The sequence below is a fragment of the Sebastes fasciatus genome, chromosome 18, assembly GCF_043250625.1.
Source record: "Sebastes fasciatus isolate fSebFas1 chromosome 18, fSebFas1.pri, whole genome shotgun sequence".
In the NCBI taxonomy this organism is placed as follows: Eukaryota; Metazoa; Chordata; class Actinopteri; order Perciformes; family Sebastidae; genus Sebastes; species Sebastes fasciatus.
Window position 1 is genome coordinate 15,035,111 of NC_133812.1, and position 20,502 is coordinate 15,055,612.

General features: G+C 41.9%; 2 protein-coding genes across 2 annotated transcripts in view; one reads left to right on the plus strand and one right to left on the minus strand.

The window, feature by feature from the left end:
• Window positions 1–1,532: 1,532 nt before the first annotated feature.
• The window catches only part of LOC141755825 (low density lipoprotein receptor adapter protein 1), a 155,634-nt gene continuing 136,664 nt past the window's right edge, over window positions 1,533–20,502 (minus strand). The window contains exon 9 of the mRNA XM_074615067.1: window positions 1,533–2,342. Within this exon, the coding sequence (XP_074471168.1) occupies window positions 2,222–2,342 (121 nt within the window). The 3' untranslated portion in view covers window positions 1,533–2,221. The remainder of the gene's footprint in view (window positions 2,343–20,502) is intronic.
• Window positions 9,104–18,587, plus strand: rp1l1b (rp1 like 1b). The gene is made up of 3 exons (XM_074616052.1): window positions 9,104–14,116; window positions 14,384–14,863; window positions 15,260–18,587. Exons 1-3 carry the CDS (start codon window positions 9,127–9,129, stop codon window positions 17,641–17,643), a joined length of 7,854 nt encoding a protein of 2,617 aa, XP_074472153.1. The 5' UTR covers window positions 9,104–9,126; the 3' UTR covers window positions 17,644–18,587.

The window sequence follows — 20,502 nt, forward strand, 5'->3', positions numbered from 1 at the left end:
CTCTCAATATTTTAGTCTGCATGTTTCTCTGAGTTGCATAACTGTCAGTATTAGTGAACAGAGGCAGCAGGATTCAATATTGTCTGTCATGAAAATGCAAAAGCACACTTAAATAAATGAAACAAATAGGAAGAGCAGTTTTTTATACAATCTATTTACTACTTCACCCTCATAAAAAATACAAATATGCAATAGAAATTATACATATATATTGATTTAATATAGTATTATCTGTGTTTCCTTGTTATTTTAAGATGTAGAAGAAGTTTAAGATGTAGATGTAGCATCTTTTTAACCTCGTGACGGTGCATTTTTAAACACCTGAGTGGGGTTTGAAAGTGTTTTAGTAGTAATTTATGAGTAATAATTAGCAAAAATCCTAAAAAAATCCTAAAACCTGAAAGATAACATGCTCTGAAAATGTAAAAATCGCTAAACTTAGAGATGCATGGTTTTTATCAGATGGCAATATATGTTTATCAGTATGGAAGCAAAATACAGTAGCTACTTTTATTTTTATTAGGCCTTTGCATGGAGATGCTAGGGAAAACAGGTCAGTGCACACTCACCCCTTAGATTAGCATTCAGTCATTCAGGCTAATCACCTGTGAGACAGAAGATTTATATTTTAATTCACCCCACTGTGATGATGATGATGATGATGATGATGATGATGATGATTCACTTTTGTTAATCACCTGGCAATACCAACGGGCATAAAGAGAGACTTAGTGTTTCTATTGCACTATACATTTTAGGAGTACGAGGTGTCCTAAAGCAAAGTAAATCAAAGTAATTGTGTTGTGTTAATGGATTACAATTCACAGACAGCTGTGTCTTCTTGTCTATATCATTTAGCCTACTACTTTCTCGCACTCAGCAAGCCTGAAATGCTGCTGATCATTACCCATTGCCCTTACAAGTGACAGTGGCAGCTCACTGTTGCAATAATGCACCGTCATTGTGACGTTTCCCTGAGATCATCCTGGATTAGGATTGTTATCTTGTCTTTGACTCACAGCTTGACTCACAGCCTTTTGCAGGGATTTAGAGAATTGAGTTGCACAAAACAGTGGGCAATGCATAGACCCAGTCATAATATTATCATCATATCACCTCTCAAATGTTTCCCTACAAATATTTTCTAACCGCTATAGTCCTATATGTTTAGTAAAAGAACAGACATTTACTAAAATCATCGCTACAATCTAACACATTAGCGTTTTAAAACTAGGTTACTGGACACTTTTGATATTAACAATATTAAAAACATAAAACACCAACTTGATGCTATTTGAGTGATACAAAAGTTCTATGTAAAGTGGCCACAGAAGCTTCAATCCTGGTCAAATAAGAGTTACATTAAAGGACAGGTTCTGCACATCAGTGGGTAAAATATAGCATCAACACTGCAGCGTTTAACCCCACTATGACCTCAGTCTCATGAATATGCACTCAGTTGTAGGGTTACAAATGTCCACCCAATGGCAAATGTTATACTATATAAGAAATACAAGGCAACAGTAAACATGTTGTCCCTGTTAATGCAGGAGGCCTTTTTACAGGTACAGTAGTAGGTCGAAAGGTTGTAAAACTCTAGATACGCCTCATTCTACTTCCTTAAAGGTAGGGTTGGTAATCCTGAGAAACTAGCTAACTAACTTTTTTTCTTCTTTTCTTTTTAGATTTTAAAAATGATCGAACCGAAAAACCCATCCCAGTGTTACTAACTAGATCGAGCGGGTTTATTACTTTACTTACTTTATTTCTCCTGCGACAGCCACAGATACCAGAATTTGTTTTTCCTTTTTTTGTTGGAGCATTTGATTTATTGATTGTTGTCGGGGATGTGATGAGAATTCAACATATATAACAAAAACTGCATTGGAACAACACTATAAACCCTAGCTTTAAGTGTTATACATTCAGTTTGCTCACACCTACAGTGCCTATAAAGGCTGACAAGGACTGACAGCCAAAAGGAAAAAAATAATATTTAATTTCAGCTAGAAATCTACCTGGTAAAACTCCCCATCTAATTAAAATTTTGGCTTGTCAATGCCATTTAATCCAAACTGTTTCAAATCAAACATGCTTGCAATCCCTCAGCTTGTTACTTTTCAAAATTTTTTGCTATTATATAGAAGTTGATTCAGTAAACCGGCTCACTCTTAGCTTATACTTTCTGTTCTTCTAATCCAGATTGACAACGTTCAGAGTCTCATGCAGTGCCCCAGTGTGCTCGTCTGTGTGGGACGTGAGCCGTCTCACTCGTCCATCGTGGAGAACTTTGGGAAAACATCAGACGACAAACTTCCGAGTGTGACGTCTCGCTCCGGTGGCTGCAATGAAGGACACGAAGGTAAGAGAAACAGTTAATTGTCACATTTCTGAATTATGTTTCTTAAATGAATTACTAGTTACATTCTGATCAGTGTTTCAATGCAATATTCAGTATAATTTTATTAAACACAATGAGCTATCTCATCTTTTTTCTCTTCTTCTGTCTTTTTTTGTGTCTTGATGGTAAACCAAGGACTTCCAACAAAGAAGGAATCTGACAACAGATCCACCAGGCAGTCGCTGTCATCTGACATGTCATTACCGGATGGAACCGACTCTCTGGATAACATGGACTCCTGCTCGCACACTGCTGATGGAATGAGAGAGGATGATATAGAGAAACGGGTTCGCGTTAATAAAGATGGCAGTTTGTCTATGGAAATGAAAGTCCGCTTCCGGCTACAAAATGCCGAAACATTACATTGGTCGACCAAAGTGAGAAAGACAACGGACGGGACCTGTGAGTTCCTGCAAGGACACAATAACCCCTGTTTTGCACAGGTTAGCGATATAAGCCATTCAGAATCTGAAAACATCTCTGCTGGTGAGCAAGACGAGGCTTACATGGCGAGGCGAAGACATGCAGAGGAGCCTCACTGTGCTCGCTGCTGCAGACACTGCCAGGATTACGACATCTGGAAAAACGTCCCAGGGACACAGGGAGCGACTCGCTGCATTCGGACTTCCAGCTCAAGTACATCTTCACATACGATGGTCTCTACAAAGACAGTGGTTGAAAGGCAAACTAGCGAAGAGCATATAGAACAAGTGGTGGAGAGAGAAACTTGTGTGGAGACTGTTGAGGCAGCTGAAATTATGGAGTTCTGCACCATCAGGAGTGATACTTGCTCACCAAAGTGCAAGGTGCAATCCTCCGCACCAGACAACTGTGAGGTGTGTGTTGACAGTCTCCCAAATGATCATGTCAATGTTGAAATACCAGAGCAAAACGAACAACCAGAATCTGCTTCTAGTGCTTCCTCTGAGGTGTTAACAGACCATGAGGATGATGTCCCACTGAGTGCTTCAAGAGCATCTTCTCGAATTAGTAGACCTGAAAGGGAAGAGACCGCTGGAAGTGCAGTGTTAGCTACAGCATCGAGAAAATCCCCCAAATCATACGCTTGTAATTGCAGAGTGTCTAAAGATCTTGAAGATGACACAAAAGGACAAATCAAGGCCCAATCCGGAGAGGAAGGTGGGATACAAAGAGATCAATCAAGTGCCATGTCTGTCAAATCAAATGCATCTGAAGAAGCACAGAATACAGAGTCTGAAGATGTAGAGGAGAAAAGATCCAAAAGTGCCATGTCTGTTCATTCAAATGCCTCTAAAAAATCCAAATCCGATGCTTTAGATGTTACAGCTGAAGAAATGCAAGCGCACAATGACAAAGAAACGCAAGAAAGACCAGTGAGCAGCACGTCTGTTAAATCCTCTGATGAAGAACGAGCATTAAGTTCTATGTCGTCAAAATCCAAAGCTTCTATTAAATCAAAGAGATCAAGAGTGTCTTCTCTCCCAGATAAAGAACAAGAGGAAGAGGAGGAGGAAGCTGAGCAAGGGACGTCGAACAATGCCGATGAAAATTTTGAGGGAGAGGAGGGCGCTGAAGAGGCTGGAGAAGAGCGAGAGAGAGTGCCAAGTGTCATGTCAACCAAATCAAATACCTCTGCAAGATCTACAGCATCTAAGCTTCAAGATGAAGAAATAACTCAAGAAAGAGCATCTAGTGCTTTGTCAGCAAAATCCGCAAAGACTAAAACCTCTGACATTGAGAATGCAGCGGAAGTGCAAGACACAGATGCAAGAACACCTAGTGCTTTGTCAGGAGTGTCGTCAATTAAAGCTGACAGTGAGGAGGAGGAGGAGGAGGAGGAGGAGGAAGTGGAGACTGTGGAGAGAGCTCCAAGTATCGTGTCAGTGAAATCCATAAAGTCAAATGTATCGGCGAGGTCCAGAAACTCAAATGCGTCTGAACAATCAAAAGTGTCCGATCTTTCACCTGAGGAAACACAGGTTGAAAATAAAGAAAGATCATTGAGTGCAATGTCAGCTAAGTCTAATGCATCTGCAAGATCTAGAGCAGAGGAAAGTGATGGAAGACCCAAAAGCACACTGTCAGTCAAATCAGCGGTGTCGGTGAAGTCAAATATTTCTGCAAAATCTAGCAAATCTAAATCATCTGAAGTTCCTAATAAAGAAATGAATGGCAATCCAGATGAGGATGGAAATGATGGAGAGCAAGCTGAAGATGATGAAGAGAGAGGACCCAGTGTGCTGTCAGTGAGATCAGCACGGTCAAATGTGTCAGCCAAATCAACACGGTCAAATATTTCTGCCGAATCGAATATGTCACAACACGGAGAAAGCAGTCCAAGCAACATGTCAACTACATCTGCTAAATCTGCAAAGTCAAATGCTTCAGCGATGTCTAAGAAATCAAGAGGTTCTGCAATTCCTTCTGAAAACTGTGATGACGCTTCTGAAGAAAGTGTTATTGAAGGAGAGACTGAAGGGAGATCAGTGAGCTCAATGTCTGTCCAGTCAGTTAAATCAAGCATTTCTGCAAGATCAAATAAGTCAAAATTTTCTGCTCATGTTGCAGCTGAAGAAGAGCAAACTGAGGAAAGAGCAGCGAGCAGCATGTCAGCCAGATCAGTCCAGTCACATGTTTCTGAAATATCTATAAAGTCTGCAGAGAGATCACCGAGCTGCATGTCAGAAAAATCCAGCAAGTCTAACATTTCAGCAAGATCAAGTAAGTCAAAATGCTGCGATGGTTCAGATGGAGAAACTGTTACTGAATGTGAGGAAGAGAGAGGACCTAGTGCACTGTCAGTGAAATCAGCACGGTCAAATATTTCTGCCAAATCTAATATGACAGAACGCGGAGAAAGAGCTCCAAGCAACATGTCAACTACATCTGCTAAATCTGCAAAGTCAAATGCTTCAGCGATGTCTAAGAAATCAAAAGGTTCTGCAATTCCTTCTGAAAACTGTGATGACGCTTCTGAAGAAATTGATATTGAAGAGGAGACTGAAGGGAGATCAGTGAGCCCAATGTCTGTACAGTCAGTTAAATCAAGCATTTCTGCAAAATCAAATAGGTCAAAATGTTCTGCTCATGTTCCAACTGAAGAAGAGCAAACTGAAGAAAGAGCAGCGAGCAGCATGTCAGTCAAATCAGTCCAGTCACACGTTTCTGAAATATCCATAAAATCTGCAGGCAGATCACTGAGTGCTTTGTCAGCCAAAACTGCAAAGTCAAATGTTTCTGCAACATCTAGAAGATCAAAAGTTTCTGAAGTTCCCCTGGAAGACAGTGTTGACAATCCTGAGGAAAGATTTGTTGAAGGGGAGAGTGAAGGGAGGGCAATGAGCTCAATGTCTGACCAGTCAGTTGAATCAAGTATTTCTACAAGATCAAATAGGTCGAAATGTTCTGCTTATGTTCCACCAGAGTCCTCTGATGACGAAAATGACGAAGAGCAAACTGAAGAAAGATCAGTAAGCAGCATGTCAGCCAAATCAGTCCAGTCACACTTTTCTGAAATATCTATAAAGTCTGCAGAGAGAGCTCCAAGTGCTTCGTCAGCAAAATCAGCAAAGTCAAATGTTTCAGCAGTATCTAAGAAATCCAAAGTTTCTGAAGTTAAGCCTAGCAAAACTACTGACACTCCTGATGAAGGAGATGATGAAGAGGAAGTTCAAGAGAGAGCACAGAGTGCCATGTCAGCAAAAACTGCAAAGTCAACTATTTCTGTAATGTCTACTAAGTCAAAGGGACTGGATGATCCAGCTGAAGAAAATGTATCTGATCATGAGGAACATGCAGAGAGAGCTCCTAGCAGTATATCAGTCAGATCAGCAAAGTCAAATGTTTCTGCAACATCTAGAAGATCGAAAGTTTCTGAAGTTCCCCTGGAAGACGGTGTTGACAATCCTGAGGAAAGAGTTGTTGAAGGGGAGAGTGAAGGGAGGGCAATGAGCTCAATGTCTGACCAGTCAGTTAAATCAAGTATTTCTGCAAGATCAAATAAGTCAAAATGTTCTGCTCATGTTCCAGCTGAAGAAGAGCAAACTGAGGAAAGAGCAGCAAGCAGCATGTCAGCCAAATCAGACCAGTCACACATTTCTGAAATATCTATAAAGTCTGCAGAGAGATCACCGAGCTGCATGTCAGAAAAATCCAGCAAGTCTAACATTTCAGCAAGATCAAATAAGTCAAAATGCTGCGACGGTTTAGATGGAGAAACTGTTACTGAATGTGAGGAAGAGAGAGGACCTAGTGCACTGTCAGTGAAATCAGCACGGTCAAACATTTCTGTCAAATCTAATATGTCAGAACGCGGAGAAAGAGCTCCAAGCAACATGTCAACTAGATCTGCTAAATCTGCAAAGTCAAATGCTTCAGCGATGTCTAAGAAATCAAGAGGTTCTGCAATTCCTTCTGAAAACTGTGATGACGCTTCGGAAGAAGAGACTGAAGGGAGATCAGTGAGCTCAATGTCTGTCCACTCAGTTAAATCAAGCATTTCTGCAAGATCAAATAAGTCAAAATGTTCTGCTCATGTTTCAGCTGAAGAAGAGCAAACTGAAGAAAGAGCAGTGAGCAGCATGTCAGCCAAATCAGTCCAGTCACATGTTTATGAAATATCTATAAAGTCTGCAGAAAGAGCACCGAGTGGTTTGTCAACGAAATCAGCAAAGTCAAATGTTTCAGCATTATCTAAGAATTCAAAAGCATCTGAAGTTCAGTCTGTCAAAACTACTGGCACTCCTGATGAAGGAGATGATGAAGAGGGAGCTCAAGAGAGAGCACAGAGTGCCATGTCAGCCAAAACTGCAAAGTCAACTATTTCTGTAATGTCTACTAAGTCAAAAGGACCGGAGGATCCAGCTGAGGAAAATATATCTGATCATGAGGAACATGCAGAGAGAGCTCCAAGCAGTATATCAGTCAGATCAGCAAAATCAGCAAAGTCAAATGTTTCTGCAACATCTAGAAGATCGAAAGTTTCTGAAGTTCCCCTGGAAGACGGTGTTGACAATCCTGGGGAAACAGTTGTTGAAGGGGAGAGAGAAGGGAGGGCAATGAGCTCAATGTCTGTCCAGTCAGTTAAATCAAGTATTTCTGCAAGATCAAATAAGTCAAAATGTTCTGCTCATGTTCCAGCTGAAGAAAGCTCCGAGAGCCCAGATGAAGAAAATGACGAAGAGCAAACTGAGGAAAGAGCAGCGAGCAGCATGTCAGCCAAATCAGTCCAGTCACACGTTTCTGAAATATCTATAAAGTCTGCAGAGAGATCACCAAGCTGCATATCAGAAAAATCCAGCAAGTCTAACATTTCAGCAAGATCAAGTAAGTCAAAATGCTGCGACTGTTCAGATGGAGAAACTGTTACTGAATGTGAGGAAGAGAGAGGACCTAGTGCACTGTCAGTGAAATCAGCACGGTCAAATATTTCTGTCAAATCTAATATGTCAGAACGCGGAGAAAGAGCTCCAAGCAACATGTCAACTAGATCTGCTAAATCTGCAAAGTCAAATGCTTCAGCGATGTCTAAGAAATCAAGAGGTTCTGCAATTCCTTCTGAAAACTGTGATGACGCTTCGGAAGAAGAGACTGAAGGGAGATCAGTGAGCTCAATGTCTGTCCACTCAGTTAAATCAAGCATTTCTGCAAGATCAAATAAGTCAAAATGTTCTGCTCATGTTCCAACTGAAGAAGAGCAAACTGAAGAAAGAGCAGCGAGCAGCATGTCAGCCAAATCAGTCCAGTCACACGTTTCTGAAATATCTATCAAATCTGCAGAGAGAGCAACAAGTGTTACATCAGTCAGATCCGGAAAATCCGGAAAATCAAATGTTTCTACATCATCTCGAAGATCTAAAGTTTCTGAAGTTCTCTTGGAAAATGGTGTTGACAATCCTGAGGAGGAGAGTGAAGGGAGGGCAATGAGCTCAATGTCTGTCCAGTCAGATAAATCAAATATGTCTACAAGATCAAATAAGTCAAAATGCTCTGCTTATATTCCAGCTGAAGAAAGCTCTGAGAGCCCTGATGAAGAAAATGACAAGGAGCAAACTGAAGAAAGAGCAGCGAGCAGCATGTCAGCCAAATCAATCCAGTCACACGTTTCTGAAATATCTATAAAGTCTGCAGAGAGAGCACCGAGTGCTTTGTCAGCTAAATCAGCAAAGTCGCATGCTTCTACAAAATCTGCCAAATCAAAAACTTCTGAAGTTCAGTCTGTCAAAACTACTGGTACTCCTGATGAAGGAGATGATGAAGAGGGAGATCAAGAGAGGGCACAGAGTGCCATGTCAGCCAAAACTGCAAAGTCAACCATTTCTGTAATGTCTACTAAGTCAAAAGGACCGGATGATCCAGCTGAGGAAAATATATCTGATCATGAGGAACATGCAGAGAGAGCTCCAAGCAGTATATCAGTCAGATCAGCAAAATCAGCAAAGTCAAATGTTTCTGCAGTATCTAAGAAATCGAAAGTCTCTGACATTCCTCCTGATCACGTTGCTGATTCTCCTGAAAAGGCAGATGAAGAGGAGCTTGACGAAAGCAGATCAGTAAGTTCGGTCCATTCAGTCAGGTCAAGTGTTTCTGAAAGATCAAAATGTTCGGCTGATGTTCCAGATGAAGAAAGCATCGCCAGACCTAAGTCACATGCTTCTACAGCTTCCATGAAATCAAATGCTTCTAAAGTTCCTCCTGAGGGGAGCAATGATGAGGAAGAAACTCCAGACAGAGCAGTGAGTGTGATGTCTGCAAAGTCAACTATTTCTGAAAAATCAAACAAGTCTGAAGTCTTGTCTGCCCGAGGTGAAGAAAATGCTGTGGAAAGAGCTTCAAGTAAGATGTCAATCAAATCAACAAAGTCAAATGTTTCTGCAATATCTAAGAAATCAAAAGCTTCTGAACACAGCACTGAAATCGCCGATGCAGAGACTGAAGGGAGAGTGAGCTCAATGTCAGCTCAGTCAGTCAAGTCCAACATCTCTACCAGATCAAAATGTTGTGATGCTCCAGCTGAAGAAAGCTCTGAGAGCCCCGATGAAGAGACAGAGCAAACTGAAGAAAGAGCAGCAAGCTGCATTTCAGTCAGATCAGTTCAGTCTCATGTTTCTGAAAGCTCTGTGAAGTCTCCTAGTGCCCTGTCAGTGAAATCAGCAAAGTCACAAGCTTCAGCAAAATCTGCAAAATCAAAAGCTTCTGAAGTTTGTTCTGTCAAAACTGCTGATGAAGGAGATGATGAAGAGGAAGCTCAAGAGAGAGCACACAGTGCAATGTCAGCCAAATCCATACGGTCAGCCACGTCTGCAAAATCAAGAACGTCAAAAGTCCCTTCAGAAGAAAACACATCAAATGACGAGGAAAGACCAATGAGCACCCTGTCAATTAAATCAGCCAGATCTGCCAAATCAACACAGTCACATATTTCTGCAAAGTCAAAAGCCTCTAATGCTCAAGGGGAAGAGAATCATGAGGCGGCTACGGAGCGAGCGCCAAGCAGTACCTCCGTCAAATCAGCAAAATCAAGAAAGTCGAATGCTTTAGCGGTGTCGAAGAAATCAAAAGCTGCGGAAGATGGCGCCGACAGTGCGGATGATGAAAACAGCTCGATGTCTGCCAAATCAATGAAGTCAAATGTAACATCGATATCTACAAAATCGAAAGCTTCTCACTGCCCCCAAAATGGAAACGACGAAGAGGAAGGTGGAAATGAAGCTGAAGAGAGAACTCCAAGTGTCATGTCAATTAAATCCTTAAGGTCAGACCTGTCTCTGAGGTCGAGGAAATCAAACGTTTCGGAACAGACAGAAGAGGTAGATCAAACAGAGAGGACTCCAAGTGTTTTGTCTATGAAGTCAAATGTTTCTACAAAAACCATGAAGTCCAACGTATCTGAAATGACCCACAGTGAAATGACTGCACATATTGAAGAAACCGATGTAAGAGCACGTAGTGCGATGTCAACTATATCGGCAAAATCAAACAAATTAATAGCTTCTGAAATTCCTACTATAGAAAGGTCGGACACTCCCTGTGAAGGAAATGAAGAGAAATCTAAGAGGGCTCCGAGTGCCATGTCTGCAAAGTCAAATGTGTCAAAGAAATCAAAAGTATCTAATGTCCCTGCTGATGAAAATAATCACGAAAAGGAAAAGAGAACTCATAGCCCCGTGTCTGTGAGATCCAATCGATCTGCAATCCCTGCTGTGACAATTGAGGAAAGTGAAGACAGAGCGCCTACAGCCATGTCGTCAAAGTCTAAGGTTTCAGCACGTTCAAATAAGTCAACAACATCGGAGCTTAAAGAAAAGAAAAGTGAAGTGCGGCCAAAAAGTTCTTTATCTGTCAAGTCAAGTCTCTCAGTGAAATCTCGAAAATCCAAAGTAGCTGATGAATGTGTGGGAAATAAAGAGGAGTCCGTTCATGTTCCTGCTGTGGAGAAGACCAGTGTTTCGCCAATAACTGCAGGGGAAGTTGTGAATCCTGAAGAAGAGAGTAAGCCCACGTCAAGTTTGCACGAGGAAGAGAAACAAGATACAGTCGATAAGAGGAGCTGTAACTCTAAGATGAGCAAGTCGAGCAGGCAAGACGCAAAACAGGACAATGCAGACGTTACAGCCAAACCAAAGTCTGTTGCAAAATTTGCTGTGTCAGAAACCCGTCAGAGTGCACAGCAACCAAAAGGAAATAAACGCCATGTGGTTGGTCACGCAGAGTCGACTGAAAGCGATTTGTCACAAGCTCTTTCCAGTTCAGTCAAAGAGATGGGTGAGACTCCAGCCACTAAAGAATCAAAATCCAATGTGAGGATAACAAATGGTCCGCTGGACGCTGCAGACATTGGGGGCGTCAAAGATAACAAAAGTGACAAAAGCAGCAAACGGAAACACAAGAACACAAACGCTGATGATTTTGAGCTGGTCCCGTCCAACCTTCCAAATACATCCTCTACTGAGGTTGTGAATGAATGGCTGAATTCAATACCAGCAGACAGTGGTGCTTGTGTGTACGACATGGAGGAATTTAATGACAACTGTGATGGGCAAAAAAATGGAGAGAAAATGAACGGAAAGGAGGATAATGAAAATGACTCTGCAGCAGAGACTAAAAAAGACTCAAATGAAGGAGTTGTGATGAATAGTGTCCCTAATGATGACTGTCAAACCAGCAAAGAGGCACCAAATGCAGATAACACTCAGAGAGATGATACCTCAAAGATATTTAACTCCTCCGTACAGGTGATGAAAGTACTTTTAAGTCCAAAGCTCGACAGATGCAACAGTTTACCAGAAATGTCTCCTGTGTATGGCCGTAAACTAAGCACTTCAGCTAGCGGTCTCCTGGATTGCCTCGTGAAGCTGCAGTTAATAGACCATAATCCTGAAAATGCAAACGAAAAGGATGAAAGATACCGAGAGCTGATGAATATTCTCCAATCTCTTTGGCTTCGTGATCCTCCAGAAAATGAGCAAGTGTTAAAGACGTGTGATCACCATTCTGTGGACGGTGAATTCAATCACACGTCGTCCTCTGGCGTGGATGTCAACAGTGGCTCCACGGGCTCCGGGAACAGTAGCGATGGCGTGAATGGTAACGCGTCTCAACCACATAGGAGTGCAGATACATTAAGGGAAGTACAAGAAGTCTGTGAAGATGAAGCAGAAGCAGAGTGCACATCTGGGAGAGATGTAGATGAGGAAAAACAAAAGGAAGACGATCCGGCAACAGATGAAACAACCAGAAGCGACGATAGTCCGAGAGAACTATCTGATTCGCCGCCCTCCTCAAACAAGAGCTCAGGAAATGACAGGATTTCCCAAAACCCTGATCCTGTTTGGGTCTTAACCTTATTAACTAAAATAGAAAAGCAGTTCATGACGCATTATATCGACGCAATGAGAGAGTTCAAAGACAGGTGGAACTTGGATAATAACGAGCAGCTGGACGTGATGATAAGTGAACTCAAAGCTGAAGTGCAAAAAAGAATCCAAGCTAGTATAAACAGGGAACTGAGGAAAATTCAAGGCCTACCGAGACCTCCTAAAGAAGCGAAGTCCCGCACTTCAACCACAAAAAAGGAAGAGAGAAGACGGAGGCTGAAGATTATGCTCAAACAATCGATTGATACCCAAGCAGAAAAAAGCGACAATTCAGCAACAGGCACGTCTTACAGTGACCAGCGCAGTGAAAACGACGATGACTACTGTCCATGTGAAACGTGCATTACGAATAAAATTACGTCTAGGCCGCCACTTCCTGCAGAAGTCAGGAACGCTGCACCCATTTTCATGGAGTTTGACCTGAAGAGGATTCTGATGATGAAGAGTGGTGATCCTGGCAATATACCGGCAATCACTTGTACATCTCACACTGAAAATGATTCGGAAACAAAAGCAGCAGAAACACTTGTAGAAAAAGTTATTGACAACGCTGTGAGAGAAATGGAAGGGGACGAAGTACACCGTGATAGTGAAGATGACTTTGCAGTTGCAGCAGATGACGTGTGTCAAGAAGATGAGTCTGAAAACAATGAAGCAGAAGATGTTGCTGAAGAAACAGAAAAAGTCTTTTCTGTAGATGATAATGAGGAAATAAGTGAAATCGAAGATGAAAGGGCAGAACATGAGATTGCGGACATAGGCACGGTTGAAGATGAATCCCCGGTAGAGAAAGCGGGCACACAGCAGCTGGTGAAGGCAGATAAGAACGAATCGTCAAAGGAACCAGCCGACGAAGCAGAAACTGAAGATGAGTTGGATGTAGAAAGTGAGATTGCTGTGGAGGAGTCAAAGGAAGAGGTCACTGAAGATGAAAATGCAGGAGAAGAGGATGATGTGGCAGCCACAACTGAAGAGGAGTGTGACAAAGATGAGGCTGTGGAAGCAGAGATGGTTGATAATGATGAACAAGTTCCTGCCATGAGTGCAGAGGAGTCTGCAGAAGAGAACGATGGCACAGCTGAGGTATCGTCAAAAGCTGAAGACGCACCAACTGAAGATGAGTTTGCAGTAGACAAAGAGATTGCTGTTACAAGTGAGGATGAACTTAAGGAAGAGGCGGCTGACGATGAAAATGCAGAAGAGACCACTATGGCAGCCACGAGTGAACATGAATCTGACAAAGATGAGGCTGTGGAAGAAGGGACGATCGATGAAGAGGAGGAAATTGCTGCCACGAGTGCAGAGGAGTCTGCAGAGGAGAACGATGGCACAGCTGATGATTCGTCAAAAGAACCAGCTGAAGAAGCAACAAGTGAAGGTGAGATGTCTGTAGAAAAAGAGATCACAAGTGAAGATGAATCAAAGGAAGAGACTGCTGAAGATGACATTGCAGCACAAGAGGCTTCTGTGACAGCCTTCACTGAGCATGAATCGGACAAAGAAGAAGCTGTGGAAGCTGGGACGGCTGATAATGAAGAAGAGATATCTGCCGCCAGTGAAGATGAATCAAAGGATGAGATTGCTGAAGATGAAATTGCAGCAGAAGACACTGCTGTGGAAGCCTTTACTGAGCATGAATCAGATGAAGAAGAAGAAGAGATTTCTGCCGCCAGTGAAGATGAATCAAAGGATGAGATTGCTGAAGATGAAATTGCAGCAGAAGAGACAGCTGTGGAAGCCTTTACTGAGCATGAATCAGATGAAGAAGAAGCTGGGACAGCTGATAATGAAGAAGAGATTTCTGCCGCCAGTGAAGATGAACTGAAGGAAGAGGCTGCTGAAGCCGCCACAGCAGAAGGTGAAAATGCAGAAGAAGAGGTTGATGTGACATCCACAAGTGAACATGAATCTGATAAAGAGGCGGCTGTGGAAGAGGACATGATTAATGATGAAGAAGAGCCTGCTTCCATAAGTGCAGATGAGAACGATGACAGAGCTGATGAATTTTCAAGGGAACCAGCTGAAAAAGCAACAACTGAAGATGAGCTTGTTGTAGAAAAGGAGATTTCTGTTACAAGTGAGGACGAACTTAAGGAAGAGGCTGCTGAAGCTGCCACTGCTGAAGATGAAAATGCAGAAGAGACCACTATGGCAGCCGCAAGTGAACATGAATCTGACAATGACGAAGCTGTGGAAGAAGACATTCTGGCCACCACTGCAGATGAGAACAATGACACAGCCACAGCTGATGAATCGTCCGAAGAAATTGAAAAAACAGAGACTGAAGATGAGCTTGCTGTAGAAAAGGAGCTTGAGGAAGAGGCTGCTGAAGCTACTGCTGAAGATGAAGATGAAAATGCAGAAGAGACCACAATGGCAGCAACAAGTGAACATGAATCTGAAAAGGATGAGGCTGTGGAAGAAGGGACAGTCGATGTTGAGGAGGAAATTGCTGCCACAAGTGAACATGAATCTGAGGAGGCTGTGGTAGCAGAGGCAGTTGAAGGCGTGGAAGAGGCTGCTGCCACCAGCGATGATGATTCTGCAGAGAGTGTAGTTGCCACCATAAATGAAGATGAAACTGCAGATGAGAACAATGCCACGGGTGAGGAATTGTCAAAGGAACCAGCTGAAGAAGCAATGACTGACGATGAGCTTGCTGTAGAAAAGGAGCTTAAGGAAGAGGCTGCTGAAGCTACTGCTGAAGCTGAAGATGAAAATGCAGAAGAGACCACTATGGCAGCCACAAGTGAACATGCATCTGTAAAGGATGAGGCTGTGGAAGAAGGGACAGTTGATGATGAGGAGGAGATTGCTGCCATGAGTGCTGATGAGAATGACACTGCCACAGCTGATGAATCATCAAAAGAACCAGCTGAAGAAGCAGAAACTGAAGATGAAAAAGAAATCACGAGTGAAGATGAAGCAAAGGAAGACACTGCTGAAGATGAAATTGCAGCAGAAGAGACTGCCACAGCTGATAATGAATCAGACAACGAAGAAGACATTCTGGCTAAAGAACCAGCTGAAGAAGCTGAAACTGAAGATGAGATGGCTGTAGAAAAAGAGATCACAAATGAAGATGAGTCAAAAGAAGAGATTTCTGAAGATGAAATTGCAGCCGAAGAGGCCACCACTGAACAGGAGGCTGTGGACGCAGGGATGGTTGATGATGGAGCAGAGACTGCTGCCACCAGTGATGATGATATAGAAGGAGATGCCGCCAAAAATGATGATGAAGCTGCAGAGGAGAATGATGTCTCAGGTGATGAATTATCAGAGGAACCAGCTGAAGCAACAACAGCTGAAGAGACTGCGACAGAAAAAGAGATGGATGTCATAAATGAAGATGAATCAAAGGAACAGACTGCTGAAGATGAAATCGAAGCAGAAGAGGCAGCCACAACTGAAAATGAATCTGACAACGAGGAAGCTGTGGAAGAAGACCCAAAGGAAAACCTTGCAGAAGAAAATACTGCAGAAGACTCCCATGTGGCAGCCGCGACTGAAGATGAATCTGACGAGGATGAGGCTGCCACGAACGATGAAGATGAAACTGCAGACGATGATGGAGCAGCGACAGCTGAAGATGAAAGCGCTGTGGAAAAACATATTGATGTCACAAGTGAAGCTGAAGATAACAGCGCAGCAGAGCAGGCTGATGTTGAAGCTACAACCGAACATGAATCTGACCAGGATGCAGCTGTGAAAGCCACCAGTGCAGATGAGTCGGAGTCAGATGAGAAGGAAACAGCTGACAAAGCAACAAGTGAAGATGAGATTGCCGAAGAAAAAGAGGTCGCTGTCACCAGTGAGGATGAACTGAAGGAAGAAGCTGGTGAAGAGGAGAATGCAGCAGAAGATGTGGCCGCCACAAGTGAAAATGAATGTGACGAAGAGGAGGCTGTGGAAGCAGGGACAATTGAAGATGTGGAAGAAGCTGCTGCTGGAGATGATTCTTCAGAAGGAGTGGATGCCACCACAAATAACGATGAGGATGAGGATGATGCCAAAGAGGAGACTGTTGAGGTAGAAACAGACAAAGAAAATTCAGGTGAAAAAGAAATCAGTGACGCTGATAATGAATCAAATGAAGAGGCTGAACCTGAATCTGCAATAGAAGAAAGCTCCAAAGCTGTGACTGAGAATGAATCAGAGGAAGAGAACGATGAATCAGCCATGGATGCAGATGAATCAGCAAACAACGCAACGACAGATGCAAACGAGACCGCAGGAGAAGAGCATTCAGAAACCAAGCCTGAGAACGAGACTGCAGATGAAAGTGCAGGAGAAGATGAAGATGCAAAAGAGGATCAAGTGGCTACGGATGACAATGAGACTTTAAGTGAGTCAGAACATGTTGAAGTGGCATCGGTTGAAGAGCTCCGTGACACAGAACCATCTGAAAAAATAGCAGAAAGCAGTGCCGCTGAAGAATTGGCTCAAGAAGAAGAAAAAGGTGAGGAAGAAGATGATAATAAACCTCACAATGGGGAAGTAGAAGAAGGTGAAACAACTGGAGAGGAATCAGAAAAGGCTGATGATGAGGGAGAGGAATCTGCTGATAATGAAAGTGTGAGGGAATCTGGAGCAACGGGTGAAGATTGCACAGAGGCTGCAGCAACAGGAGAAGAGACTGAAGAAGGCGAAACAGCAGAAGAAGAATCGAAAGAGCCTGAAATGACAGGGAATGAGGTTACTGAATGTGACGGTGGGGACGAATGTGGAGCAGATGGTGCATCTGCAGGAGAGGAGGTTGGAAAAGGAGGGGAAGAATCCATCGATAACACAGAAGATGAATCTGCAGAAGGTAACGCAGAGCAACTTACAGGAGAAGAAGAAAGTGACATGACTGATGCTATTACTGAGAGAAACGATGAAACAGCAGGGCCCGATGATGTGGTAGAGCTGAAGCCAGATGAGGATGTAGAGGAAATATCGGAAAACAACGAAGAAAACAAAGTAGTGGAAGATGAAGATGAACAAAATGTGACACAATGTGAACGTATTAACATCCCAAATGGAAGCCACGATAACGATGAAAATGTCGAAACATCCGAAAAAGAGGAGGAGGAGGAAACTGAGGCAGCCAGTGAGGGGGGAAATCTGGGAGATTCAGCTGATGGAGAAGATGAAGCAGAGGAAGATGACGACGAACCAGACGAAGATTCAGACAAACCAGAGGAAGATTACGTAGAGCAAAAAGTAGTTCCAAGCAAGATGAATAATCAAGAGAAAACGACATTAATCCCACTGGATACTTTGATCAAAGTCAAGGCAGAATCTGATGATGGCGTTTACGCTGATGGAGAAGATTCAGAGACTGAAATTAACATCCAGGAAGAAGTTACAAGCCTCGAGTCAAAGACTTTGAATTCATCATAAATTGACTCTGCAAAGGCTCATGGGAACTGATAGAGAGTGAGATGCAGGGGTAAAACAAGGTAAAAAATAATAAGACAGCTGATAATATTGATGCTACAAGCAAGACCTAGCAAGAACTGTAAAAGGATTGATCTAGATTATTCTCATTTCTAACTTGAACTTAAAGTTCTTGTTAAACAAGCACTAACGAAACACAAGCACTTTGTTCCAGCATTAATAATGCTGAGACTGAACTCATGCACTACTGATCATGCAGTTGTATGAAAAAGGAATCATACAAACTTGAATGTATATAAGATAAGATATTCCTTAAGATAAGATATATACTGTGTATAGGTAGTTTAAATGCAAAACTAAATGGGACTTCATGCAATATATACATGTTACCTACTGGAACTCTGAGCCTCAGACACATAGAATCGACGACTGTTACATAAATGACATAAAAATGTCATACATGCACATTTACTGTCTTTCTTCAAACTACTGCAGTGTATTAACACCATTTTTGCAACATTTATTTGCAGGATTAATCAAGTCTGAATGTATTTCATGTAATCAAAAGTATTATTTGATGATTTTTGGTTCCAAAGTTAAAATTAATATTATATATTTTTCTAGTTGCTATTTCTGGAAAGCCAGAAAATGCTGATAATATTCATTTTGAATGTTTAACTTAATATTGTGCAGGTGCAGTACTGTTCATGGCAGTATTTTAGCGCTGGATGATGATTAAAGTCTGTGTAAGCATCTTCCCAATTCCATCGGGTAGCTGCTATATAGCTTTAATTGACTTCTATAGCAGATGAAAAGGAAGTAGCAAAAGTCATATATTTATGTATCATGACAGGCTCTCCTATTTTAGACCATTCAACAGTGTTTATCAGTAAGAAAATGCACTATTCTCTGTGGAACAGAGGTTATTACCTTTGCTGAATGTGCTGTATTTATTGGCTCTGAAATAAAAAGTACTTTAAAGTATTTTTTGTTATTCTTTTGTAAGACACCATTCAAATTCAAAACAAAAGTCAAAACTGTGACATTTCACATTACCAATTGAAGCTTCATACCTCTTCGAATTAAAGTTTGTAAGAAAATAAGTATTACATTTTACAAATCACTTATCTGGAACATAAAAATGTGTCACTATGCATGTAGCATTCTTGGGAAAAAATATGTATTGCATTTATACACTGAGTCACTAAGTTAGTACAATATCAGTGTATACCTGCTCCGAAGCAGGTTATGTTCCAGATCAAGATCAATCAAAGCTAGGTGTGCGCATCGTATGATAATATTTCACACATACAGAGAAGTAAAATACATTTGTGAATACTTCTGTGCGCATGAAATTAATATTGAGTATGATCTGACTCCATACTTTTTTGGGGGAGGCTATAAGATACTGGAAAGCATAATATATATCCCACACACAAGTATAATCAGCTTGTGTGGAAAGGTATGGTGAATGAGTGCCTATTGAGACTTCATTCACTCTCCTTCTACTGTGAGCGCCATTAGACACAGCTGATGGATGTGCCTCTCTCAGAGTTACCAGTTGCAGTCTCTGGTGGTCATGTGACATACATAATTGGTGTCACTCTGATTGACTGCATAACACCACAGTGAGGGGCAGGCCACTCTTCTCAAGCTTTCTTATGGACACAAGAAGATGTCGTGCAGCCCTTTAAAGTTGTTTTGACTGCATGTGCTGCCTGCATGCAATAGTACTTTTGGGAAGTATTCCTATTCACACTAGTGTTGTAGAGTAAAAAAAAAAATCAATAATGTTGTATTTAGCTTAGCTTGGCACAAAGCCTGAAGGGAAACCATTATTTTCTACCGAAATTAGGCTCCAAAATGTCCTCTTTATTTATCAGTTATCCTGTTAGCAAGCAAGATACTCTCAATAATCGAAGAATCACCTGGTCAGGAAAGAGATAAGGAGCCAACCCAGGTTAATAGTGTAACAATTCTAATAATATCACCATGAAACTTCCCCATTTGATTACTGACATTAATACAGTTATTTTTTTGTATTACAAGTTTTCTGAAATGTTATTTTTAAATATGCAAATGAGGCATTATCTAATGGTATCTTTTGGTGAATTTAGGATAATATAAAAAAAATTATTTTGTAAAAAAAACACCAAATGTGTATTTTGGATGTTTTCTTTCCACTAGTCTGAAAGAAAACATGTTATGGAAGCAAAATAGCCCCAAATCTGAAACAAAGTAAAAGTCACCTAAACCGTCGTTGTTACTCTTTCCAACAATCACCAAGTGTGCTTTGGTCGAACTCAACTGTAATTTCACAGAGTTTAATGTGAAAAAACACAGAATCTACAGGCGTCCCCCCCCCCCCCCTCCCTCCACACCCCGCTCTCTCTCTGTCCCTCTCACTGCAGGCAGAAGGAAAGAGGCAGGGTGACGCGTTCATGACGCAGTTACACTGCACATGTCTTAAAGCCTGTGATGTTAATGCACAGGCTGAGCGGAGTTATTAAAAAAAAAATTCCCGAAGCTGGATCATGATCCGTATCACCACCAAAATCGAATGGATTGTTCATTGTGCCACACACCACCCATCCAAAAAATGTCATTCAAATCCATTGCAGGCTTTTGGAGTAATCCTCCAAACGGACAAACCAACAAACCAACACCAGTGAAAACATAACCTCCTTCCTAGGCCTTCGGCCTTGGCGGAGGTAACAAAGCAAAGTAAAATGATCGTTTTCACTCCTAAATGTCTCTTTCTCTAGATGTTTAGTGAGTAGAAAGTATAATGATAAATAAACAGCTATGTCAGCAAACTCAAGATGCTGGCTGACCACATTCATGTGAAAGTAGGACTGCTGT

Bases quoted from the DNA above. Each gene is read 5' to 3' on its own strand.
- rp1l1b (XM_074616052.1), top strand. From the start codon at position 9,127: ATGTCTGCAAAGTCAACTATTTCTGAAAAATCAAACAAGTCTGAAGTC. The intron at 14,117-14,383 runs GTGAAAATGCAG...CCACTGCTGAAG, and splicing joins TGAAGCCGCCACAGCAGAAG to ATGAAAATGCAGAAGAGACC. The intron at 14,864-15,259 runs GTGAGGAATTGT...CAGACAACGAAG, and splicing joins AGATGAGAACAATGCCACGG to AAGACATTCTGGCTAAAGAA.